Source organism: Rutilus rutilus (assembly GCF_951802725.1).
Source record: "Rutilus rutilus genome assembly, chromosome: 17".
Classification (NCBI taxonomy): Eukaryota; Metazoa; Chordata; class Actinopteri; order Cypriniformes; family Leuciscidae; genus Rutilus; species Rutilus rutilus.
The window spans coordinates 15,818,028-15,842,553 of NC_140230.1; the positions used below are offsets into that span (position 1 = coordinate 15,818,028).

Genomic DNA, 24,526 nt, shown 5'->3' on the forward strand with positions numbered 1-24,526 from the left:
TGTTCATAATTTGATTCAAATTGCTTGCACCTTGGAGGGTGGTGAAAATCAACTTCATATATTAATTTATGTAAATGATGCCCAAATGTTTTTTTTTAGTAATTGCAGATAGTGGCAGTTGCAGAGCAAAATATTCCCTCACAATCAGCATGACACACATTTGAATAATAAATGCAGAACAAACCCCATATTGCTCAGTTCTCCATCCCTTTAGTGCTTATCTCTCCTACTCTTATCCCAGTCTTTCCTTCACCCGACTAAGAAATAGTTTTCTCAACGTCGGAGTGCTCTTTCAAGGCTCAAACACCTCGGCGTTATTAAAACAGCCGTCTTTCCTGGCCTGTCTGCTTCTAATATACACCTCTACAAGTGTCACCTACCGCTGACGCGCCTGGATTGATAAACAGCCCTCGCTGTGAATCGCACCCTCCTGTTTTTGAAGAAACACAAATCTCAGGCTGCTTTAAATCTTCTCGCTATATATTTGCGTTGAATGAGGATGGCACTCGATGAAGCTGAAGTACTCTGTAGAAACATTATTTTTCAAAGTTTTAAATGAAACAAATGCAATTTCAGTACTGCTACTTCAAAATGTCATGTTTATTTCAATGTGTTACTTTTATGATGATATTCCAAGAGATGTGGCGTGGTGGTTATCGCACATTTTTCTTACACGTGCAGGTGATAAAAGTTTGGCTTGTGTTTGTGTAATTCTCTTCTATGTTGAGGAAGGAAAAGCCTGAAAATAATATTCAAAGTATTTTTTATCACCGTAGTGGGGAAAATGCATCTGTGCTTATTAGCTGCCAATGCATTTCTTAAATTGGACCACATTCTTTCTTTTTTCAACTTTATTGTGAGATGCAGAGTGCGTATCCCATCTCTCTCTCTGCTGTTGTTCACCTCCTGAAAGTAACCTTGACCGTTACTTCCCACTGTGACAGACAATCAGAGCCCATCCATAGTCCAGGCACACAAGCTGTTGACCCTGAATGGTTTTTCTTCCTGTGGGCCGTAACTGATAACGCACCTGAAGAAGAGTAGTCGTGTGTAGGTGCTGCACTCAAACTCAAATTCAGCCGGCTGCCGCCCTCCGGCGCTCTGATCATTAACAAGATGAATGCTCGACTTGGGCTGAGTTATTCCAGTCGAGGGGGGAATGTATCAGGGATAATTGTGGATAATGATCAGAGGAAGGTGACAGAGTTGCGAAGAGCGATTACTCCCTCACACAGGTTTCATCCATCAAACATCTACCAGTCAGAAGAAAGAAAAAACATCCCTGTCTAATGTCTTGATGAAAGAATGATGGGGTTGGGTTAGTGGATGGTTGGGATGATGGGTTAAAAATGGCCACTCACTTGTGAATTCATTTGGTTTGGTAGCAAAGGGACTGTTGTTGTTTTGGGTTTTTTTTTTACCATTGAAGTGGCTGCATTTACTTAGAATATTTGAATTTCAAATTTGACAGGCATGATTGGCTTTTACTTTTTGGTTGTGTAAAAGTACCACCTCACAAAAACATAATGTATTCGTACCCCTTCATTCATTTCACATTTTGTTATGCTGCAGCCTCATGCTAACCTTGCTTTAAATTACTTTTTTTGTTCACGTCAATTTACACACTGTACACCATAATGACAAATAACAAAATTTGATTTCTGATAACCTTAGAAAATGTATTAAAAATAAAATGCATTGCACGAGTCTTCAAAAATATTTTTTTTGCTTTGCATTTATGGTGTATGGTGAAATTTAGATTGATGTAAAAAAAGTAAAGCAGATTAGCATAAGGCTGCAATATATAAAATAAAAAGTGAATACTTTTGCAAGGCACTTTGTGTGTATGTGTAAATCTGTAAATATATATATATGTATGTATGTATGTATATGTGTGTCTGTTTGTGTATCATTTTCAAAAAAATTTTTAAAAAAATCACAGATGACAGATTTATGTGTATAATGATTTTATTTAATAATTTATTTATTTTGTTTTGAGAATGAAAAGGCAGAAATCTCCACATGTATTCTTTGACTAAATTCCAAATCTCTGGCCCAATTCTTCTTCTTTTTTTTTTTTTTCTCCACAGATCATTAAACTGGCTGTTTACGGGATGCTTCCCAAAAACCTCACCAGAAGGACCATGATGCAACGGCTTCACCTCTTCCCAGATGATGTAAGCTCTCAGTTGATGCTCTGATTTATGTTCATTGATGCTCTGTCCAAAGCTTGACATGTTTGGGAAGGAGAAACATGTCAGTGTGATTGATGAATGTTTCATTGGAGGAAGGGATGTATCCGATTAAGAAGTTACATTAAACAGCACAACATGTTTTCTACAGCTGCAAAAATAGAAAAATAACATGATGGCAATACCTTGCTGCACAATTAATGAAGTTTTGTTTTAATACTGTATATATATATATATATATATATAAATTGAACTATAAAAATCTTATTAAAAAAACACCTAAGGTTTGGTTACATTAGAGAAAGTAGTAAATCAGCATTGTTTCTGTAATTGACTTACAGAACCCTATTGTAAGGATAGACAGGATCCAGTCACACTGTCCTGTCTCCGATTGTATTTCTGCCGTCATTTTTGTTACAGCAGTGTGTGTGCGCAATGATAAAAGGTGTTCTCACTGTGTGTCCCATGTTAGGTCCTTCCTGAGGATATTTTGAAGAACCTTACAGAGGAACTTCCTCAACCCAGAGAGATTCCTCGCAAGCTCAGCGAGTACACACAGGAGGAGCGGGACACTTTCCCCATGCTTTGGACCCCGTGAGTTATTTTTTATTATACTTTTTCTCTTTTTTTTTTTTGTGTCTTTCTTAGCCCCTTTGTTTCTGCTCTACAATATTTCTTTGGTGCTTCTGAAGAGCATGCATCAAAGTTCTGTTAGATTTATAGCATAGCTGCGGTGTCGTCCTGTGCGGGTGAGCTCCTGAGGGGGAGAGAGGATGGCTGGCAGTGAGGTCGTAAAGAACTGATGTTTAATAATCTGTATGTGAAGCTGCACTTTTCTGGATGGCTGCTCTGCTGGTCCCCACACTGCAGACATCCAATCAGATTTATGAGAGCCGAGGCACTGGCTCGGAGGCCAGCCAATCACACAACGTTTTTATTTTGCACACTAATTTTACACAATTGCTAAGCTACTTGTCTTATAATATAGTAGACTGGCAGTTTTTTTAATTATTTTTTTTATAAAAGTGTTTTCCAATTTTTTTTTATCAGAAGTAACAGGAAAGACACTTATAATGATATAAAAGATTTATATTTTAAAGAAATGTTGTTCTTTTGAACTTTCTATTCATCAAGAACTCATGGTTTCCACCAAAATTTTAAAGGGGTAGGTCACCCATAGATAAAAATTCTGTCATAATTTACTCACCCCCAAGTTGTTCCAAACCTGTACGAGTTTCTTTCTTCTGTTGAACACAAAAGAAGATATTTTAAAGAACGTTGGTAAGCAGACAGTTGACAGTAGCCATTGATTTTCTTAGTATTTTTTTTTCCTACTGTGGAAGTCAGTGGGTGCCGTCAAATGTTTGATTACGAACATTCTTTAAAATATCTTCTTTTGTGCTCAACAGAAGAAAGAAACTCATACAGGTTTGGAACAACTTGAAGGTGAGTTAGTAATGACAACATTTTTGGGTGAACTATCCCTTTAATTAACACAACTGTTTTCAACGGTGATAATAACAATATGAAATGTTTCTTGAGCACCAAATCGGCATATTAGAATGATTTCTAATAGTAATAATGTAGTAATAATGCTGAAAATTCAGTTCAGCCATCACAGAATAAAATGAATTTAAAAATGTATTCAAATAGAAAAGTTATTTTAAGTTGTAATAATATTCACAATATTAAAATTTTGTCTGGATTTGGGTGAGCATAAGAGACTTCCTTTAAAAACATTAAAAAAGCGTATTTATTTCAAACTGTTGACTGCTGGAGTATCATTTGTTAGAAAAAGTTTAACTAAGCAAAATCTTCTACAAAAATCAAGTATCCCCTGGGTTGCATGTACACATGCAAAAGAAAAAAGGAAAAGAGGTCAAGTGCTTTGTCTGACATACATGCCCCCTGAGATACTTTTCTGCCTTGTTTGGCTCCACACACAAGATCCTCCAAGACATTTTATATCACTTGAGATTGTCACCGCTGCTGTACTGCTATTAAACCCCTCATAAACCCTTTACATCTGTGCAGATTGTCCCCCAACTATAGACAATAAAGTTTCCCATCCTGAGTATTTCATTCACACAGCACATCTTCCCCTGGCTGTATTACTTCTGAACTTGTTAGACAAAAGTTTTTGGATAGTAGCTACATTTTCTAGGAGAAAAAAAAAATTCTCAGCATTTTTAATGCAAGGTTTTGATTTGTTTTCCAAATGATATTAAATGACTGGATGGGGCATTGCTCTTCCTGTGGCCTTTATTGAACTTTTATTTGCATAGCATAGGTGACTTATGATTTCATTACAATCGTTATCATGCCAAGTGTGGTCAGATGAATCTCAAGGTATGAAATGAAATGGCTTTATAGCTCCTGTTGATGGTACTGCGGTTCGAAAACTGCAGTCTCACCGTGGGAGGTATAAAAACAGATGATAACAGTCAGAATCAAATGCTAAAGGTGTGGTGCGGCTGTGAGGAGCTTTGAGCTTCATCTCAAGGAGATTTACACTCTCTGATATTCTGTAGATTTGATATTACTTTAGTGTTGAATCACTGAACGCTGAAAGTCAAGTGATGTTACAACTCTTCCTTTGTCAGATTTCAGTGTTTTGCACAGGATTTTGTGAGACTTTGGGGGTGGACCTCTGTCCCTCTAGGATGGTCTGGTGGCATGACCCCCTCCCAACCCCCACCCCCAGTTCATCAATCCGGTGCACTTTGAGAATTAAAAATTAAGAGCTCCAACCCATGTCCAGTGTGCTAATTGAACAAAGAAAAAAGTCATTAACTTGTACCAGAACCTAAAGTAGACTTAACCCTCTTTTTTAGTTGTGATAAAGAGTCTCAGTCTACATTCACACTGGTGTTTTACATTTACATTTATACATTTATTCATTTTGCAGACGCTTTTATCCAAAGCGACTTGCAAATGAGGAATACAGCAGTAAGCGATGTTGCCATCGTGAAGAGGCAAACAAACACAAAAAGAGCTCAAAATACAAAGTTGCAGACATTGCTTGGAGTAGCATAAGCTACAATGGGGAGGGATTAAAGGAAAGTGATAATGTAAACAATTTTATGAGGTTAAGTGCTCCCGGAAGATATGAGTTTCCAGCTGTCTTTTGAATATTGTCAGGGATCCTGCATGCCATACACTCTCAGAAAAAAAGGTACAAAAGCTGTCACTGTGCCGGTACCTTTTCAAAAGGTACACCTTTGTACCTAAAGAGTGCATTTAAGTCCCTCAAAGGTACATATTGGTACCAAACGTGTACATATTAGTACCTAATGGTATATTAGAACCCTTTTGAAGGGTACTGTTCCAGTGACAGCTTTTGTACCTTTTTTTTCTGAGAGTGTATGAAGGCGGGGAGATTGTTCCCTGCTGGTGGAAACCGTGAACGAAAATGTTCTGGAGAGTGATTTTGTACCTTTCTGTGATGGTACCACGAGCCGTCGCTCATTTACCTATCACAGGCTTTTGGTAGGGATGTAGACTCGTAAGAGCGAGTGGTAGTAGGAGACGCTGAGCCTGTGGTAGATCTGTAAGTAAGCGTCAATGCCTTGAACCTGATGCGAGCAGCGAGTGGTAGCCAGTGCAGAGAGATGAAGAGAGGGCCCTTTTGGGCTCGTTGAAGACAAGACGTGCTGCAGCGTTCTGAATCATTTGTAGAGGTTTAATTGCACATGATGGAAGTCCAGCCAGAAGAGCATTGCAGTAATCAAGCCTAGAAATGACCAAGGCCTGGACAACAAGCTGTGTTGCATGCTTGGTTAGAAAAGGCCTGATCTTCCTGATGTTGTGTAGTGCAAACCTGCATTACCGAGCTGTCTTTGCAATGTGGTCTTTGAAGGTCAGCTGGTCATCAAAGGTTTCTCCAAGATTTCTGACTGACCTTGATGGGGTAATAGATGATGGTTAAGCGATGATGAACCTAGCTGGATGGTGAAATCATGCTGTAGAGTCGGATTGGCAAGGAAGACGAGAAGCTCAGTCTTTGCCTGGTTGAGCTGCAGGTGATGATCTTTATCCATGTCGAGATGTCCGCCAGACAGCTAGAGATACGTGCAGCTACTGTGGGATCTTCTGGTTGAAATGAGAGGAAGAGCTGTGTGTCATCAGCATAGCACTGGTAGGAGAAACCATGGGCCTGTATGATGAGTCCCAGTGATGTAGTGGATATGGAGAAGAGAGGGGTCCAAGAACTGAACCCTGAGGAACCCCAGTGATCGGTTGATGTGCTTTGGATACCTCCCCTCTCCAGGCAACCCTGAAAGACCTACCTGTGAGGTAGGATTCAAACCAGTGAAGTGTAATCCCTGTGATGCCCAGTGATAAGGGTGGACAGAAGGATCTGATGATACACAGTGTCAAAGGCAGCAGACAGATCCAGGAGGATGAAAACTGATGATTTGGAATCAGCTTTTGCAATCCCTAGGGCTTCAGAGACCGACAGTAATCCAGATTGGTTAACGTCCAGCTGGTTATTATGTGAGAGGAAAGACGAAAGAGTGGTTTTCAACCGGGTATCAAGTTTTTTCGCTATGAATGGTAAGAGAGAGACAAGTCTGTAACTATCTACAAGTGACGTATTTAATGTGGGTTTTTTAAGCAGTGGGGAGCCTGCTTGAATGCGGTAGGGAAAACGCCAGTATGGAGAGATATGTTGATGATGTTTGTGAGTGCTGGTTAAAGTGTGGGAGAGATGTCTTGAAGAATGGGATCTGGAGGGCAGGTGGTAGGATGACTGGAGAAGAGAAATCTAGATACTTCTGCCTCAGTGAGTGTAGAGAAGGTGGAGAGAGGATTTATGGCTGTGGATGTGGTTGGTCTGTGTGTGTCTGGAGCTGAGAACTGACTGCTGATGGTTGTAGATTCGCCAGTGAAGAAATTAGCAAAATCATCAGCAGTTAAAGAGGTGGTGGTTGGTGGCGGAGGGCGACAGAGGAAAGAGTTGAATGTTTTGAAAAGATCTTGTTGTGGATACATGAAGATTTAGCAGCATGAACTGACTTTATCAGCAGAGACTGATACGTACTCAGATCAGATGTGTAGATCATTGTGATAAATGATCTGTACTGAAGTACAATATAATTTGTATATTCTAACATGTTACTTTAAAAGTGTTGGGCTCTTTAAGAACGTCCTTCCCCCTCAGTGCGCATGTACTAAGAATATACACGTGAGCTGTTCGAATACTGGATATGTAGTGTTGGCAACTAGAGCTCTGTTAATAAAAATCATTGCGTTCGCATGTGGCTGTTGCTGAGTAATTCCTTGGACGTACAACAAGATGGGTCCTTTGATTTACGCCATTTTCTCTCTGCTGAGTTTGGTAACTGCCCTGAGATCAGATAACCAGGGGTTAGAGGGAGTAAGCACGTGCTGGCCTAGAAGATAGAGGACATACATTGTCTAGACAAGAAGTTAGTGGAACATAAAGTGTCCGTTGCTCTATTCACATCCAGAGATGAGAATTGTGTGGGTGAGGGAAGAGAGGATGAAACAACAGAAGAAAGATGGGAAGGAGAAAGTGAGCGCAGGTTTCGTCTAAAAGTAACTGGTAGAGTTAACTGGTTGGTAGTGCACAGTAGTGATTTGTAGATTAAAATAATGAAGAAATGATCTGAAACGTGCAGAGGTTTCATCAAAATGTTGTCTGTGATGCAGTTGCGTGTGAAAATTAGGTTAAGTTGGTTGCCTGATTTGTGAGTACCTGTGGTGATGAGCCGTTTGAGATCAAATGTGGCTAGGAGAGAGAGGAAGTCTGTAGTATAAGGCATTTTTAAACAAACTGACAAATAAAATCTATAATTTCAGCATAAATCTGAAAAATTCCACACATAAATGAAGGCCTGGTACTAGAGCATAAATGCAATGTGGAACAAACATGATCACACAGACACACAGGTGTGTGTTCACTCTTCACTCCTGTTCATACCTGCTTATTGCTGTTTTTTTTTTGTTTTTTTTTGTTGGTTTTATTTACTTTTTTAATTATTTTTATACAATTGGATTATTTTATACAAATATGTGATTACAATCAAGTCTTGTGTTTGATATATTCACAAAATATACATAATAAAAGCTGTTATAAGAGCAGTTTGTCACAATCAGAAAAATGAATTGATCTCTAATATTTAAATATATATAAAAAAAATATATATATACATATATATATATATATATATATATATATATATATGTTTGGGGTCATATCTACTCTCACACACCATGAGTGTAAACTGAACACGAACACATTGAGGGTTTAACAGAACACCCGACTCGTTATCCGACAGCGACACTAATTTAATTCCGTACCTGACCCAACCTGTTTGATATAAAGACCTGAATCAAACCGTGCTCGCATTAAATCTACAATATCAGGTAGAACATTTTTTATTTTGTCATGTATCAAGCAGTCAAACCAACATTAGGGCATTCTGGGCTGATGCATTCAAGAAAAATAGACTCACAGCCCAACATGGTAATGATTTACAGAAGAAAAAAAAAGATGAGAACTTGTATCGGTCGTGTATGAGCCTTTACTGTAATGTAATATCGGGGATATTTTAGCGGATTCACTCTGCATTTAAATGCGGCTGTGGCATGGCGAGCCACCAGTGCCACCACAGTCTAGTTAATGAAACACTATAGATTTAAAGGTAAGCACTTGTTACAGTATTTCAAAGGCAGTTTGTTGTGCCAAAAGATGTACACTGCAAATGTATATGTAGTGTTGCTTGTTAAGGCAAGGCAGAGTGCTATTACTCTTCCAAGCCACTTATTTTCACCTGACAAATAATGACTGATGATAACATTTTCAAGTACACATACCCTTCCTGGTACATAAGTCACTTTATTAATTTATGCACATTATGTGATATTTCCTGAGATGTGCATTAGGGGGTTTTGCTTGAATGAACTCCTCCAAACATTAAAGCGGCTCTTTTGCCTTGGTTTGAGCAACAGCCAAAAAAAAAAAAAAATTCCTGTCAAGAGGACTATATTATGTGTGGGCAGTGGAGAACTTGAACCCTCATTTTGTTCAGTCTGTTAAATTTGTGTATGACCTTTTCTTCGGTGTACTTCATGTAATTTCCACTAATATTTTCTTTGTGTCGCCGGGCTCTGTAAATCAGTATTCATATTATAGTAAAATCTGTTACCGTTAAATATTATAGTAAAATATGTAACTGTTAATAATGAATAAGTACTCCTGTTTAATTCAAGCTCAAGATTTATAGGGAAGGAAATCATGAACTATTGAATGAATTTGTTTCCGATTTATTTTAACAATGTAGTCTTTAACTGCATGTTGTCATATGACCAACCAGTAAGAAACTAGGCAGATTGAAGTCTCAGTTAGTTGAAAGCTGTATGTGGACAATGTAATTGTACATTTAAGTGCCGAGCAAAATAAACAACATTTACTTATTATAGAGTTAGTTGCATGTAATTATGCATAACTTACTGTTATTAATACAGTATGTGCATGTAACAAGGACACTGTAAAATAAAGTGTTACCGAACCAGCTGTTAAGAATCAGTTGTTCAAGAACCAGATCACACTGGTTGTTCAGTATGGCCTTTGATTCATAAAAAGAACTGGTTCATTAGAATGAATTGTTCATGAATCATACTAGATTAGGTGCTTTGATTCTTTTGAGCTGTTTTTTTGTGCATCAAAAGCAGACAGTTGTTCGGTAACCGGACTACTCCAGTTCCTTTATTTGCTTTTGATTCATTAAATAGAACTGGCTCATAAGAATCAGTTGTTCGGGAGTCGGACTTCTCTGGTTGCTCTGTATGCTTTTGATTCACTAAAAAGAACTGGCTCATAAGATTTATTCATTCGGTCTGACTCATCTGACTCTGATTCATCTGACTGCTCTATTGCACTGTAAATGTATCAGTGGTGTTGCTGCGCTGTTCAATATGTATCACTAGAAAGAATGCAAAAGCCATTAACAAAACAGTCATTCGTTTAATTTTTTTAAATGCACTGTTCCCAACCCTAATGTTGTACAAAGTTCTTTGCAGTTGTGCCTCCATCAAAAAAGGGTGAGGTGTTGTTTCGATATCATTTTTCCCACATTGTGTTGTTTTTTTGATCCTGCTCCAGTCCTGGTGACTGTTCTTTGAGGTTCTGGATCAAACTTGCAGTATATGTGGTGGTTCTTTGCATGTTCGCCGTGTGGTGTCCAGAATTCATATCCCTCTCCAACAAACACTGAGGCAACCGGCTGTGTTTTGTTTGTTGTCTCCATTGTGTTATTTCACACAAGCCGGTCCCTACTGAAGAAGCCACGTGGAGCGTGTAATTAAAACACATCGGTGGGAAGGAGACGACAATGTGATAATGTGACGGCAGATCTCCTGTAATTAAATTGGAGTAAAGCAAGGTGATGTTTGCTTTGTAACATTTGATTGGCTGATAAGTTGGTGAGTCAAAACCTCTTTTTCATCAACAGTTTGAACAGATGGTATAAATATGACATTAAAAAGGTTGTTTTTACTTCAGCATATATAGGGCATTAACTGGGTGGAAGTTTAAAGTTTTCCACTGTACGGGGTGGAGGTTCTTGCACTGTACGCCCTTCTTGCAAAGGAACGATTCGAGCGCCATCTTCTGTTCCTCTTTTAGAGAAAAAGGCAAGTCTAAATATTTCATTGTAGCGGCCAAAGCCGTTTCAAACAACTGGTGTTCATCCATAGCCATCTTGCAATGTTTACACGTCGCAGCGCTGTCGTCATCTCGCCTCTGGCCCGCCTATATCAGATAACCCGATGTGATTGGTGCAGCTCAGAGGCATATTTAATGAGCATCATTACTCGACACCAGAGTAACTCGCTGAGCAAATTCAACTTGTGCTCTTGTGAGAACTCTGGATTACCAGGGTATATGGAGAGGGTGGGGTTTATGACCTAAACAGCAGCCAGCCAATAGGGGGCAATCAAAATGTTTTGGCTTGACTTTTCAGGATGGCTCAAAGATTTTGGAAGGCATTGCTTTATTTAATGTGGCCGAAACACTGCTCTCTCCTTCTGTGCCAAAAGATCTGAGAGTTTAACCTCTCTCTCTCTCTCTCTCTCTCTCTCTCTCTCTCTCTCTCTCTCTCTCTCTCTCTCTCTCTCTCTCTCTCTCTCTCTCTCTCTCTCTCTCTCTCTCTCTCTCTCTCTCTCTCTCTCTCTCTCTCTCTCTCTCTCTGCTTACACTGTTCCTTATGATTGTAGATTAATATAAAAACCTTAATGTCATTTACATATGTCAGGATTAAATGCACAGTTCCCAGACTGCTTCATTTTATTGAAGTGTCATGATTTTAAGAGAGCACTGTATTAATATTCCTTTTTTTAATATCCCTTCGAATTATATAGAATGTTCAGCATTCAGAATAATAACTGTCAGGGACATCATCTGAATGGTGTACTTCTTATAACCATTTGCATCCTGGATTGTGATTGGTCATTCCTTCCTTGCATATATTTATATATTGGTCTAGCTAGACACAGCGTGGAGTAAATCCAAAATTTCTTCAGAGACTGTAACAGTCGTAATATGACCTCAAACACAGCATTGCTGAGTATTTGTTTGAGGCGGTTAAGCAACCGATACTCTAGTTTAAACGAGTACGAAGACATTTTTATTTGTCATAACTTGGACACTGGTTAAAGATTAAACTTTTTTTGTCGCATGTGTTTGCGCACAGTATCAAATGTATAAAGTATATACCAATATCAAAAGTATACTTTAAAAAAAGGCTATGCGTTTGGCTGCACACATAAAAACCGATGTATTTTTTGGGCTCGATGAAAAAGAAGCTAAAGAAGTTAAACTACTTTAACTCAACACTTCATTTTAAAATCAGTGCTGATGCACGAGATGTGGCATAGAAATACAATTTAAAAGCAGCGATGCGAAATGCAAAAAATGTATTGGGAATGAACTTGCCTGTGTGTTGATTACGGTTTGCAAAAGGGGCTCTTCATTTACACAGAACTAAAGTCTAAACCTGAGATTAACAAAAAAATGTACATGATTCTTTTGCTGCCTTGAAAGTAGCAGTTTTTCCTTCAGGAAATGTAAATGTAAATCCACTTGTTTTCATTCTCTTGTAATAGAGCTGCTCTAATGAGAAACTTGGCTCCCAGCATGCAGTTGGCTTTTTAGTCCATAGAGTTCAGTCAACAGTGAGACGTTGTCTGAAAATAATGAAAGCTCCCATTACTCTCGGAAATGATTTAACTTCTGAATCAGTAGGTAGGTGGCATGGTAATGGCTAGTTTATATCCATTACAAGGACTTTAAATCAACGTATTTACTATAAGTTCAGCACGAAATTGAGTTTCTAATTGATTATTACTGATAAATGATTGATCTCGTCTGACCTGTTCAAGGTCAGTGTCTTACATTCGTACTGTATGTACGTGTTCAACAATCCAATATCTGACTCAAGAAAAACCTGATTAGTTAGTATTGTGCATATAGTAGACTAAAAAATACAACACATTCTTAGACAGAATGCATGCAGTCATCTCAAATACCAATAGTTGACATTTACAATGCATTTTATTAACTGGATCGGGTCCTTGTTTGAATCACAATATCCAGATTTGCTGAAGTGTTGGTTGTTTCACTGTACAGCACAAATATGCTGTTTTGTATGTGTGCTGCTGCCTCGAAAGCACAGTCGTGACTGATATCATGCAGATCTTTATGCTTCTCAGACAATGTTTGCCATTTATTAAGAGCAATCCTGTCATATGTCTCATTGAAAATGTTCATAAGAACTCAAAAGATGAACGTTATCTCATTCTTGTAGGTTGAATTTTAATTACATTTGACTTCATGTAATCCACGCGTTCTACATCATGTGATTCATGTAACTCGGTTCATCCTTCATGTAGCCTAAATGACAGATCACTGATATATGCCATTCTTTTCCCCATTATGATTCAAACTGCAAAATGCCCTTCAGTGTTGGACATTGTAATATCAGCAGCGATCAGATGCCATCCCAAGGCAGTGGTTGGGATGGTGACAAGGTGACACAGTTGTCATGGTGATGGATGTGTCTCTGAGAGAGACCCTTAATGTGGGTCAGTGTCATTACTCTGCAGGCCCCTGGGCCCCTGACCCCTCTGTTCCAGTTTGGGACTGTTTCTGATTTGGCAACGACAGGGTGGTGAATTTTTAACCTTCGGATGAAATTTCCTCAGTACCAGTTGGCATACTTATGTGTGACATCACATATATAATAACAATCAAAGATTTGAAATCAGAAAGTTCGATTTTTTTGAAGGAAGTCTCTTATGCTCATCAATGCTGCATTCATTTGATTAAAAACACAATACAAACAGTAATCTTGTGAGATATAACAATTTAAAATAAGTGTTCTATATTTTAAAATGTAATTTATTTCTCTGATGCAAAGCTGAATTTTCAGCATCATTACTCCAGTCTTCAGTGTCACACGATCCTTCAGAAATCATTGTAAATATGCTGATTTGCTGCATTTCTTCTTATCAATGTTCTAACAGTCACGCTACTGAACATTTTTGTGGAAACTGACACTTTTTTTCAGGATTCTTTTATTCATGCAATAAGAGTATAGTAAATCTTGGGGAACTTTTTAATTCAAATTTAGTATCAGTGGAAACAAATCAACAAATTCAGTGATTCATTATTTTTATTTCCAGATTGAAAGTCAATTAATATAGTACAAACCTACACTAAGATAACTGTGGCCATGTATTTGTTATATAATTAGTCTGGGAGGTTCAAGATCCTGCTTTTCATTCGCAACAATTTCAGTTATTGCTCTTAGTGTAGCCTGCATATCTCTGTCTTTATAGTATAATATTGATTTTGAATATTAAGTGAATTTTTCTGTCTATTGTGTTCACAGGCCAGAAGACTACAGGATGAAATGAACATCATAATGCAGTTTCCCCGGATTTTGTGTCTTAGTTTGTCTAGGAGTTTGGGACTTGGAAATGTCCTTTTTTATATTGTTAATGTGAAATAAATTATGTCTCATAAATCGTTCATTTGTCAACTTTTGGTATGTGTGATATTTAACCACAACCACAAACACATAACATACCTAATAGAGATTAATTCTTTTGACAAAGGCCCGGTTTCACAAACAGGGCTTAGATTAAGCCAGGATTGGGGCTTAGTTCAATTAGGACATGTAGTTTTTAGAAACAAACATTACTGGTGTGCATCTTAAGACAAAACAATAGCACTTGCTTATTTTAAGATATGTCAGTGCAAGTTTCAGTTAAAACAGCTCAAACATGCATTTGAGCCTGGGACTATAGGCGCTTTCCATTAAAGATTAATGGCAAGGAAAGACCCTTATACTGTGAGCAGCACATATGAAGTGTTTCTGAGTCTTTCTCACTCATTTCTGCTCCGAGGTCTTGATTGTGGCATTTCTTTGAGGTTTAGAATCCAGTATTTCTGTCATTCTTTCTTCTCAAGAACTATCTCGTATTCTGTCCAAACACACCGCGCCTTTTAAGTCAGCTGACCTGTAAATGCGCAAAAACTGTTTCCATTGCAGTTTTGCGAAATATTCCTTTTTCGAATTGCCTGAAAAACCACCTCATGCGAGCGCAAAAACTTTTTTTGCGATAAATGGGAGTTTTTGCGAAATTGACGTGTTTCCATTAAGCGTATTTTCAATTCGCAATTTCAATTTGCGCAATTTGAAGGGTAATGGAAACGTGGCTTATCTTAAGCCTTGTCTGTGAAACCGGGGGTATGTATATTTATCGAAACCTGGGACAAGGCAGAGAGGTAGTCAAACTGCAGCCCTATTCATTTAGCTGTGACTCTGTAGTAATAAAGCTCAGATTCTTTGGCCTTTGCTTGTTCCACAAATGGCTTTAGCAGCCTCTCTGAAGCCTGATCCAGCTCTAATGCAACTGTCGTTTCGGCCCTAATTAACTTCATATGGCTCTATAAGCCCTTTCTATTGCTACTTTAGCCTTTCTGAAGTCTGCTTAACTTATAAAAAACATTGTCTTGGGATAGAAAAGAAACGCCCTTGTTAGCCTCTGGTGTTTGTTGCGATGTTTAATTTTATGTGTACAGGTTAAACTGAGTTTGCTTGTAAATGAATGAAATTTAAAGGCAGTGCATGTTCCATTATTTGAGCTCATTATACCAAACATGTTTATTCAAAAGAAAACGTGTTGTTTTAAATGTAAAATGTAATTTTTCAAACTTTCTGTGGGCGACCAATTAGCAGCAGACGGAACGGAAAACCACTAAGGCCAGACGAGACATCATCTCGAGTCATTGTTGCAGTACAGTTTTATTGGTTACAAAAACAAATAATAAAGTAAAAATAAATTACTTTGTAGATTCAAAGGTCTGGTGATGAGTCTTTCCACTGGCGCCCGTCTCCACATGCAGTTTGATTCCTTCTGAAAGGACGGTAGACCACAGGCCTAACTCTTAACTCTTCAGGTCTCTTTCACAGTGAGAAACAGGACCACAGAGACACGAAAGGATGCCATGCTGAGCTCTTCTTTTATAGAAAAACAGTTCGTCTTACAAGACCATATGTAAAGGAAGTTCACATAAATGTGTGACAATACAATTACGATCCAGACAAATTGTGTGGTGTTACTGTGACGGACCAATGAAAAATTAGGAGATTATGTTTGGTTCATTAATAAGTGTGATTAAGAATTCAGCTTTTCATAAATGGCCGCTAGTGATAAGAACATCAAAAGCATCAACGGAGGTATTTTCTTCTCTAAATAAAATAACTTAAACAGCCAGTTCCAGATAACTGCAAAATGCTGTAAACATTTGTGAAATTTGTAATATAGCAGATCACTAATATGCACTTTAAAAAATACACAAACTGTACAGACACCCCCATTATCATTTACAAAAGTTATGGACTACACAATTCAAAACCACTGCGCTGCAATAATCCTTTTGTTAATCATTTTTGTTGATTTCCAATAATATCAGTAAACATCCTTAAAAAAAAAAAGCTACATTTATGTAAAGAGCAATATTGTGTAAAATATTAAGACTTGATTCCAGAGAGTAATTTTTTAAGTGTATTTTTATCATGACATCTTTAAGAATAAATCTAAATATAGTGAGGGAAATGCTTTAAACATGGAATAAAAAAGCCAAATGCAGTGTGGAATATATATATTATACATACATATATACATGTATAAAATACATATATTGAATAATTCAAAATAAATTTTTAATAATAAATTATTTAATATAAATATCTTTTGAGGGGGGTAATTTAATTAATGTATTAATAAATGTATTATCTTACGCTTAATGCACTTTTTTTTTTAAAGAATGTTTTGAAATTTTCCTGGAAATCAAGACAAAAAATACTCATTAATCATTTTTTATGTTTTCTTTGAACTTGCTTTTCATCTCATTGGCTACATGCAGCCTCACAAAAGACAGAAAAGTCATTGAATGAATATCAGCACAGTTTCATTTTCTAATCTTCTCCACACACCCACCCCATATAAGGGTGCATATAGCAGGCACTTTTTTCAGATTTCCCTCAGTCCTATCCTGCAGGATATTCTGATGAAAAGTGTGTGTGGACGGTTGGTTTGCTGGCCACCCAGGCTATTTGGCCTTCGCTTGTACTTCCGACTCACCGATGCTCCCCTCTTCGGCCGTGCTGCGGGAAAAGCGACGTGCGCCAGGTGACCTCATCCCCACCGTGTCACCAGGGTGGGCGGGGCCAAGCCTGGAGGCATGGGGGTCAGGGTGGTACTGAGGAGGGTAGGCACGGTAGCCACGGTAAGGGTCCTCGTCATCCTCCTCGTCGTCGTAGTTGGTGGCGGGGCCGTAGTTTTGGTAGGGGTTGGAGGGTAACTGTTGTACTATGGGAACATGGGGGAATTAGATCGGTTGCCATCTTTTTCAGTCACCACCACCAAGTGAGCAGGCGTTGAGTTAGAGAGAGAAGGAAATGGCAAAGAGAAAAAGGCACAAAGTCAGAGCAGAAAGAAAGAAGGGAGTTATTGTGATTAGCTTAGTTTAGACCAAGGGGTCGAGGTTTAGCTGGTTAGCATGGCTTAGTTAGCCGATAAAGTGTCAATATATCCCGACAGAATGCAAATATTTAATTAAGCATCTACTGTAACATCTGCCTTATTTTTGCGGCTGCAGCCATTAGGAACTTGAATGTGCAAGAATTTCCGGTGTTATCTGCTTCCAGTTATTTTAGTTGTACAAAAACAGTCCGTTATGCTGTTTGTCTTCTAGTTATTTACCTATAGTGGCTAATGGGAGTCTCACAGATTCACAGAAAATAGCTTACTTCAGCATTTCAAAATAAGGTGGAGTGACTGATCGATTTCGAAAGGCTCTTAAAGCGCATACTTGTGTTTCCATCAGCCAATCAGCGTAATCGTGACATCATTTTCCTGCAGCTCTAGAGTAATTAGTCACACAGAATTTGATGGCTCAGGTGATTGGCTCAAAAACACCTGGCTGCAGAATTGAGCACCCGTGAGCAAAGATGGCAGATTTCAAATCACTTACTTCCAAGGGTCCCGCGCCAGGCAAACATCTGTCATTAAGACAAACAGGAATGCTAACGGGTGGATTTCTCCAGTTATTATAGACCATAAAACAAAATAAGAGGACATTAAAGCAAGAAATGTTTGGAGAAATGCATCACTGTTTGTCTGAAAACAAACTAAAATTGAGGTTTGCACAATGCTCAGATGGGTTAAAAAGCATGGGGCTTTAATGGTGGTGACATTTAGAGGGTTGGGGAACCAGGTAGGGATTTTCGAGGTGGATTTTATGTTCTGGATGGTGTGGAAAAGAAATTCCCCAGATACAGTCTTTGGTTTTGGCCCATGGAAGGAGGTGGGATGAAGAAATGAAGGGAGAGGAGCAGATCTCTACTGTTTCTCAGTAGTCATTCTCATACTGCTCTGGACCTTCACATGCAGGTTTGAGAAAGTGACGCCCAGGGAAAAAGAGGAGAAAGACATTGCGGTAAGTGTGAGCCTGATATACTGTAACCCACATGATGCTTTCAGCAACACCTCAACAGCCTAGACTCACTCATACTGTAATCTTTACATAGTGGCATTTCAGAAGGAGAGTCAAGGATTCTCAATAAGGCATTAAAATCTGCTCAATACACATAAAACTTACATTCTCTCATTAGAAATGAAGTATTATCCCAGAAAATGTGGGCCGAATAAGTTACAGAGCAATTTGCAATACTATTAAGCTGTGTTGCAAGATTTTATGCTGACTGTGAAAGCTTAAAGCTATAACCTTTATAGATCTTAAAAGTGTTGATGCATTATTTCATCTATTGAGTGGAATATTACACTGTCATTTAACGGCCTTACATGGCAGAACCCCCAGAGAAAATTAGCTTTTCAATTTTTTTTTTCATAATACAAAACTGCAATAATCTGTGAGGCGTTCAGTAGAAAGCTTCGCTAGGATCTGATAAATCAATTACTTGAAGAGTGCTGTCCATTTCCGTCCAGCCTTTCCCATATTAAAGTGGCTTACTGAAATACTGAAATCTTGTAAGCACACGGCTTGCTCTTAAACTTTGATAGCATTTAGACTCCATGAGAAATTTATTAGTAGAATAACTGTTTGGGAAGGGCCCGTTTAATAGGACAAAAATCTCTGAGTCAGACCACGAGCTTGTTTAAAGCAATGGGTTTGCCATTCATAGGCAGTTATGAAAATACACTCTCAAGCGAGAACTTGCGAAGCACTTCAAAACACCACAGAGAATAACAATATGGAAGTAGTGTCCCCTTTTCTCTATAGTGATTATAATCAGTGAAGCCTGAAGCAGTCTTAAGTCAGGGACGATGTTACCAGGCTAACTCTATAATTGACTTTCAGATGTAGGCTACCTTGATAACTAAATGTAAATTTCATTGGGTTTCATTCACTAACTGGGCATATGAACCTATTTGTGCATAACACCTAAATGTCTGTCTGTCTTTCTGTCTATCTGTCTGTCTATCTACCCAGCTAACAGGGAACATTCCTAGAACTTAATGTTCTAGCAAGGTTCTCTCAAAAGTTATGAACAAACATTCTTCCAGTAACATTAACAGAACGTTCATTCAAAGTTATATGGTCTTTAATAATGTTGTCAAAACATTAGCATGAAAACTGTTATTTATACATTCATGGAACTTTTTATTTTTTACATTTTAGTTGGACGTTAGTCTGTTTTTTATACATAACTACTTACTACTTTTTTTCAGATGGTTCAGAGAACATTCAAAAGTACCATTCCCTTATTAATACTTGCAAAATGGTAAAATAGTGAAAATTCACATAACAACGATAAATGATTTTAAAACATTTTTAAAAAATGGGCGTTTTGAGAACATTCAGAAATCATGTTTTCATAACTTAATGGGAATGTTAGCTAAACAAATCCGTCCATCTATATATCGATCTATCGTCTGTCTGTCTGTCTGTCTGTCTATCTATCTGTATGTAGATTGTATGACAATTTTTTAAATTGGTGTGTCAGTGCATGTGGGCCTGTATAATGCTAATACAAGCTCGATATGTGCATTCATCAACATATGAATGAATTTGTGCATATGCCCATTGTGAATCTGGTGGAGATTTCACCCGAGAACCCTTTCTTCACCCATAAAATCTCTTGAACGCAATAAGTGAATTAGACCCACTGGGTGTATCTGATAGAATAAGGTTTGAATGAAATTGAGTAACTTTGACAGGTAGAGGGAATTTTTGGGAGACAGAAGAAGGGAATGAGAGGATTACCTCCAACGTTGTACCCGAGGCAGGAGTTCTGATCGCAGTAGCCGGGGGGTCCAGCAGAACCAGGGCTACCAGGGGTACCCGGACGTCCTGAGGTGCCTTGAATCCCTGGTCTCCCTGGTGGGCCCTGACTTCCTGTCCGACCTTCTCCAGGAGGGCCTGAATGGGATAAAACATTGGGCATTAATATCTCCCTCATAAAACCACCCCAGGATGTCTGGATTTCTTCCTCACAAAATACGAGTTTTATCTTTTGCCAGTCCACATCCTTCTCAGATGTCACTAGTTCTTACAGCTATTGGGCTTCAATGAATCTCATTTGTGAAGAGTATTGATCAAAGCACAATTAACAAAGAGCCGTCACTGACATTTTTTCAAAGCCTACCGACCGGTCATACAGCTAAAATCAATATGAAAACATTTCTCTCTGACCCGAATATTGTTTCAATATCTGCTTGATATTCTAGACAGGAATCAAAGGAACCAAAAGCAGATCAACATGTGTGCAGAGGTTATTAAAAGTTTGCAAGCTTGTGTTTTTTTTTTTTTGACAGAGGGCATTTAATAATGGAAACTCCTATAGTCTGTGCAGTCTGAAGATACTGAGCTCTACTTTTTTCTAATTTTTAAAACTTACTTGAGGACAAAGAAGTCATTGATTTTGACTTAAATGTAACATTTGAACAGTCTCTTACCTGGGGGTCCTTGAGGACCACGAGGGCCTTGTGTCCCTACCCCTGGATTGCCCTTCTCTCCCCTTTCTCCTGGGAGACCTAGACAAAGAGACAGAGAGCTGTTAGAACATGCAAACCCATCTGAAGTAGCTGTATCCTTCTCTGTCCATGTGATTTAATCTATTCCATACGCCTAGAATACTATATGGAAAGAAATAAAAGACCTGGCTGGTCTTATTAACACATTCTGACAGTTTTATCTATCTATCTATCTATCTATCTATCTATCTATCTATCTATCTATCTATCTATCTATCTATCTATCTATCTATCTATCTATCTATCTATCTATCTATCAGAAGTTGACATTGGATATGAAAACAGCAATACAGGTGGTCACAAAAAAAAAATCACCTTTAAATGAATGAACAGCTAACAAGACCTCCTGAAACAGATGTGTTTTTTTTCTCTCTCTAAGGGTCTGAACACTCTAAATGTAAGCTGCATTTTGCCCCATGGGCGATCTGATCTTCATCACCTCTGAACAAGACTGACAATCTACAAGAGAACCTCTGAATGGGATTTCTCATAAGGCTCCATGTTAACATAAACAGACAAATATCCCTCATTAGGAGATCTGTTTTGCCCTGAATGCATCATATCTATGCTCTGCATGTTTCTTTTTGATATCTGACTCTGAATGTTTGAGTGTGCAGATCGAAGAGAAGCAGCAATAATGATGGTGAAATGTCTCATGTTGAAACCACAGGCCGTGTCAGAGCTGTCCTAATTGCGGACAGGAGAAGCACTGTGGACACTCACTCATGATAAAGAGTTGCTTTTGGCAAAGGGGGTCATGTAGATTTAATGCAGATTGTGTATACACACACACACACACACTTTTGGAACTTTATTACAGCCATATTTTTTTTTTTCTAAATAGATTTATGGTTTGGTTCAAACCTTACCGATTTTAAAATGCACTTTAAATAAACAACAATAGTTTTTCTTTTGTCAGTGCAGTTTTTAGGACTTGTGGTTGCTTAAGGGCAATTCAACTGTTAAATACTAAAGAGACTGTGTTTTGTAGTATCTTTGAAGAACTGTAGTTGTTTTTGTCTTGTTAACATTACGCATACAAATACAGTAGTTTACATATTGTTTATGATCACAGGTTGTGTAGGAGAAATGGTGTTTATGAGAAATGGGACTTAATCGGATACGGACAGGGTCACTGAGGTCATGCTATTTGGTCAATATTATTATAGCTTCAAGGCCGCTGCTTCCTTAAGCTGCAGGGGCAACATTTCTCTTGAGGACCAATAAGTAATCCTTCTTCATACTAGATTTTTTTAAGTAATCCCGTATAAACTTTGCATTTTGTTTATGCATCCAATACCCCATTGACATATAAAAAGTGCTATTATTTGCAAGGATTCATAAACTATTTTATCGTCAAAAATTCTGTTTCAGCCTTTTTACCCAACAATTTAATGCCTACAAATCCATGCACGTACTACTATGCATACTGTATCAGCAGTTCACAGTATCTATCAATGCCGTAGGTTATTTAAAAAAAAAAAAAAAAAATTGTTTACCTCTCTCTCCTGGGCGGCCATTTTGCCCACTGCCTCCAGGGAATCCTGGTCTGCCAGGAGGACCCTGCTCTCCCTGTGGCCCCGGAGACCCCGGCCGACCAGCCTCACCCGGTGGACCTTGTACTGTCCGTACTGAAACAGACTGACTGGGAATCTGGTTCAGGATAGAGTTGTAGCGAGACAAGTGACCTGAGGGGGAGAGAGGAAAAAGTAATTAGGTGAGAAAATATTAGCAGAAGTATGACTTCCTCTGAGTCATGAGGTTGGCAAATGAATAGCGTTAGATAATAAACTTGTTCACATACCCAAAAAAATCGTATCAACCATTCAAACTTTTGCATGTTTTTGAAAGAAGTTTCTTTTGCTCACCAAGGCTGCATTTATTTAATCAAAAATACTGAAAAAAATGTAGGTTACACTTTATTTTAAGGTGTCATTGTTACAGTGTAATTATATATTTAAGTACTGAGTAATATTAATTAACTACATGTACTTACTATAGGGTTAGGGTAGGATTAGGGTTTGGTTTAGGGTTAGTTGCATGTAATTATGCTTAATTTACTGTTATTACTATGGTAAGTACATGTAACATATGTAACACGGACACTGTAAAATAAAGTGTTTCCAAAATGTGATATTGTGAAATATCACAATTTAAAATAACTGTTTTCTATTTTAATATAATAAAAAATGTTAAAGGGCCCCTATTATGGATTTTTGAAAATGACCTTTCATGTAGTGTGTAACATAGCTCTAAGTGAATGAAAATATCCTGCAAAGTTTTAAATCTGAAAGTGCACCATATATAAAGTTATTGTCTTTCAAAAGTAAGAGTCGACTCTGAGTCAATGAAATGAATTGTTTTTCAAATCGTTTTTCAAATATTACCTATAACTGTGTCTATTAATGCAGATTGTCTGTCGTTCTCACTACTTTGAGGAAAGATTAAGCATGGAGCAAGATTAGTTTTACCAACGTTTATGTTACATCGGTCATTCACGCTAGAGCTCAGCTAATGTATACATTGCATACATGCACTGCTATTGATACAGTTTCCACGTGTTCACCGCAATATATTAGAAAAATACTCGGTAAATAAATTAGTACAAGTAAAATAATCGGTTTGTTGATGGATATGCAGTTGTTAATGCTGATGGTGAGGAATTACAGTTGCAACATCTCATAATGTACCTCAAACTGAGTAGTGTCTCACTGAGAAACGTCCTGCTCGAGTCGTCCTTGCGATGGAGGTTCAGGTTGAATGAATAGTTCTTCCAATGTTTCATCATCAGACTCGCGCTCGCATTGGTATGGTAAAATCGACGTCATTGTAATGGCAATGGGCGTTTTTGTTTTCGACGCGTGCACTGTACGCGGTAAACCAATCATTGATTCATCTGACGAGTCGTTTGAGAATTATTGAAAATGTGGTGATGTGCAAATGTATATTATGAGGAAATGAAACCTTTGATGCATGTAAACCTGTTGTAGGAGACTCCAAAACAACACTAGGAAACGTTAAAATAGCATAATAGTGGCACTTTAATTCATGTGATGGCAAAGCAGAATTTTCTTCAATCTCACATGAATCCTCAGAAATCATTATAAAATGTTGATTTGGTGCCCAAGAGACATTTCTTATTATTATACATATTGAAATGGTAATTTTTTTTGCCTGCACTAAAGCATAAAAATACCATAATTTGTTTGCAGATATTTAGGAAACATGCTAAATCCACATAGTTCTTTCTTCGAAACACAATGCTACACAGTCACCATGTCGGAATGTCTGTTTTTGTTTTGGTTTGTGTGATCCCGCCCACTGCCAATTTACCCAATAGTATTTCAACACCCCGGGTTGCCAGTTGCCAAAAAAACCCTGCGTATTGCAGCCATGGAAGCCAGCAGATGAACTGGGTCAGAGATCGCAGATTCTGCGCAACCTAAAAAGCCTATTAGGCATATTAAAACGTAGATAAATCAACTCATCGACTTACAGTGTAAGGCCTGATGCCTTCTATTATCAATTGTGCTCGTTCCTGTTGCGTGTCCTTAATCTGGCAACCCACTTGAGCATTTCTCCAATTTTGGACTGAAGTGCCAATTTCAACCGCTAGCTCTCAATATTACATACTGCACCTTTATTACATACCTTTAATATTTTTGTGGAAACAGTGATACTTTTTTGCACAATTTTTGATAAATAGAAAGTTTAAAAGAACAGCATTTATTTGAAATGAA

The 24,526-nt window shown here is 38.0% G+C and overlaps 2 protein-coding genes across 5 annotated transcripts in view; one reads left to right on the forward strand and one right to left on the reverse strand.

Annotated features, from left to right (window-relative positions):
* The window catches only part of mrpl13 (mitochondrial ribosomal protein L13), a gene marked incomplete at its 3' end in the record, with an annotated part of 20,906 nt that extends 6,646 nt beyond the window's left edge, over positions 1-14,260 (forward strand). The window contains exons 5-7 of one of the 2 annotated variants that reach the window (XM_084384881.1): positions 2,091-2,177; positions 2,665-2,786; positions 14,111-14,260. In XM_084384881.1, coding sequence (XP_084241007.1) covers positions 2,091-2,177; positions 2,665-2,786; positions 14,111-14,135 — 234 coding nt within the window. Of the gene's footprint in view, positions 1-2,090; positions 2,178-2,664; positions 2,791-14,110 lie in introns of those variants that run through there. The other variant, XM_084384882.1, reaches the window with a different exon arrangement.
* A 2,289-nt stretch (positions 14,261-16,549) lies between these two features.
* Positions 16,550-24,526, reverse strand: part of col14a1a (collagen, type XIV, alpha 1a) — a 125,854-nt gene continuing 117,877 nt past the window's right edge. For 2 of the 3 annotated variants that reach the window (XM_084384880.1, XM_084384878.1), the window contains 4 exons: positions 22,286-22,474; positions 20,709-20,786; positions 20,017-20,172; positions 16,621-17,134 (listed from right to left, as the gene is read on the reverse strand). In XM_084384880.1, coding sequence (XP_084241006.1) covers positions 17,100-17,134; positions 20,017-20,172; positions 20,709-20,786; positions 22,286-22,474 — 458 coding nt within the window. In that variant the 3' untranslated portion in view covers positions 16,621-17,099. Of the gene's footprint in view, positions 18,171-20,016; positions 20,173-20,708; positions 20,787-22,285; positions 22,475-24,526 lie in introns of all 3 variants that reach the window. The other variant, XM_084384879.1, reaches the window with a different exon arrangement.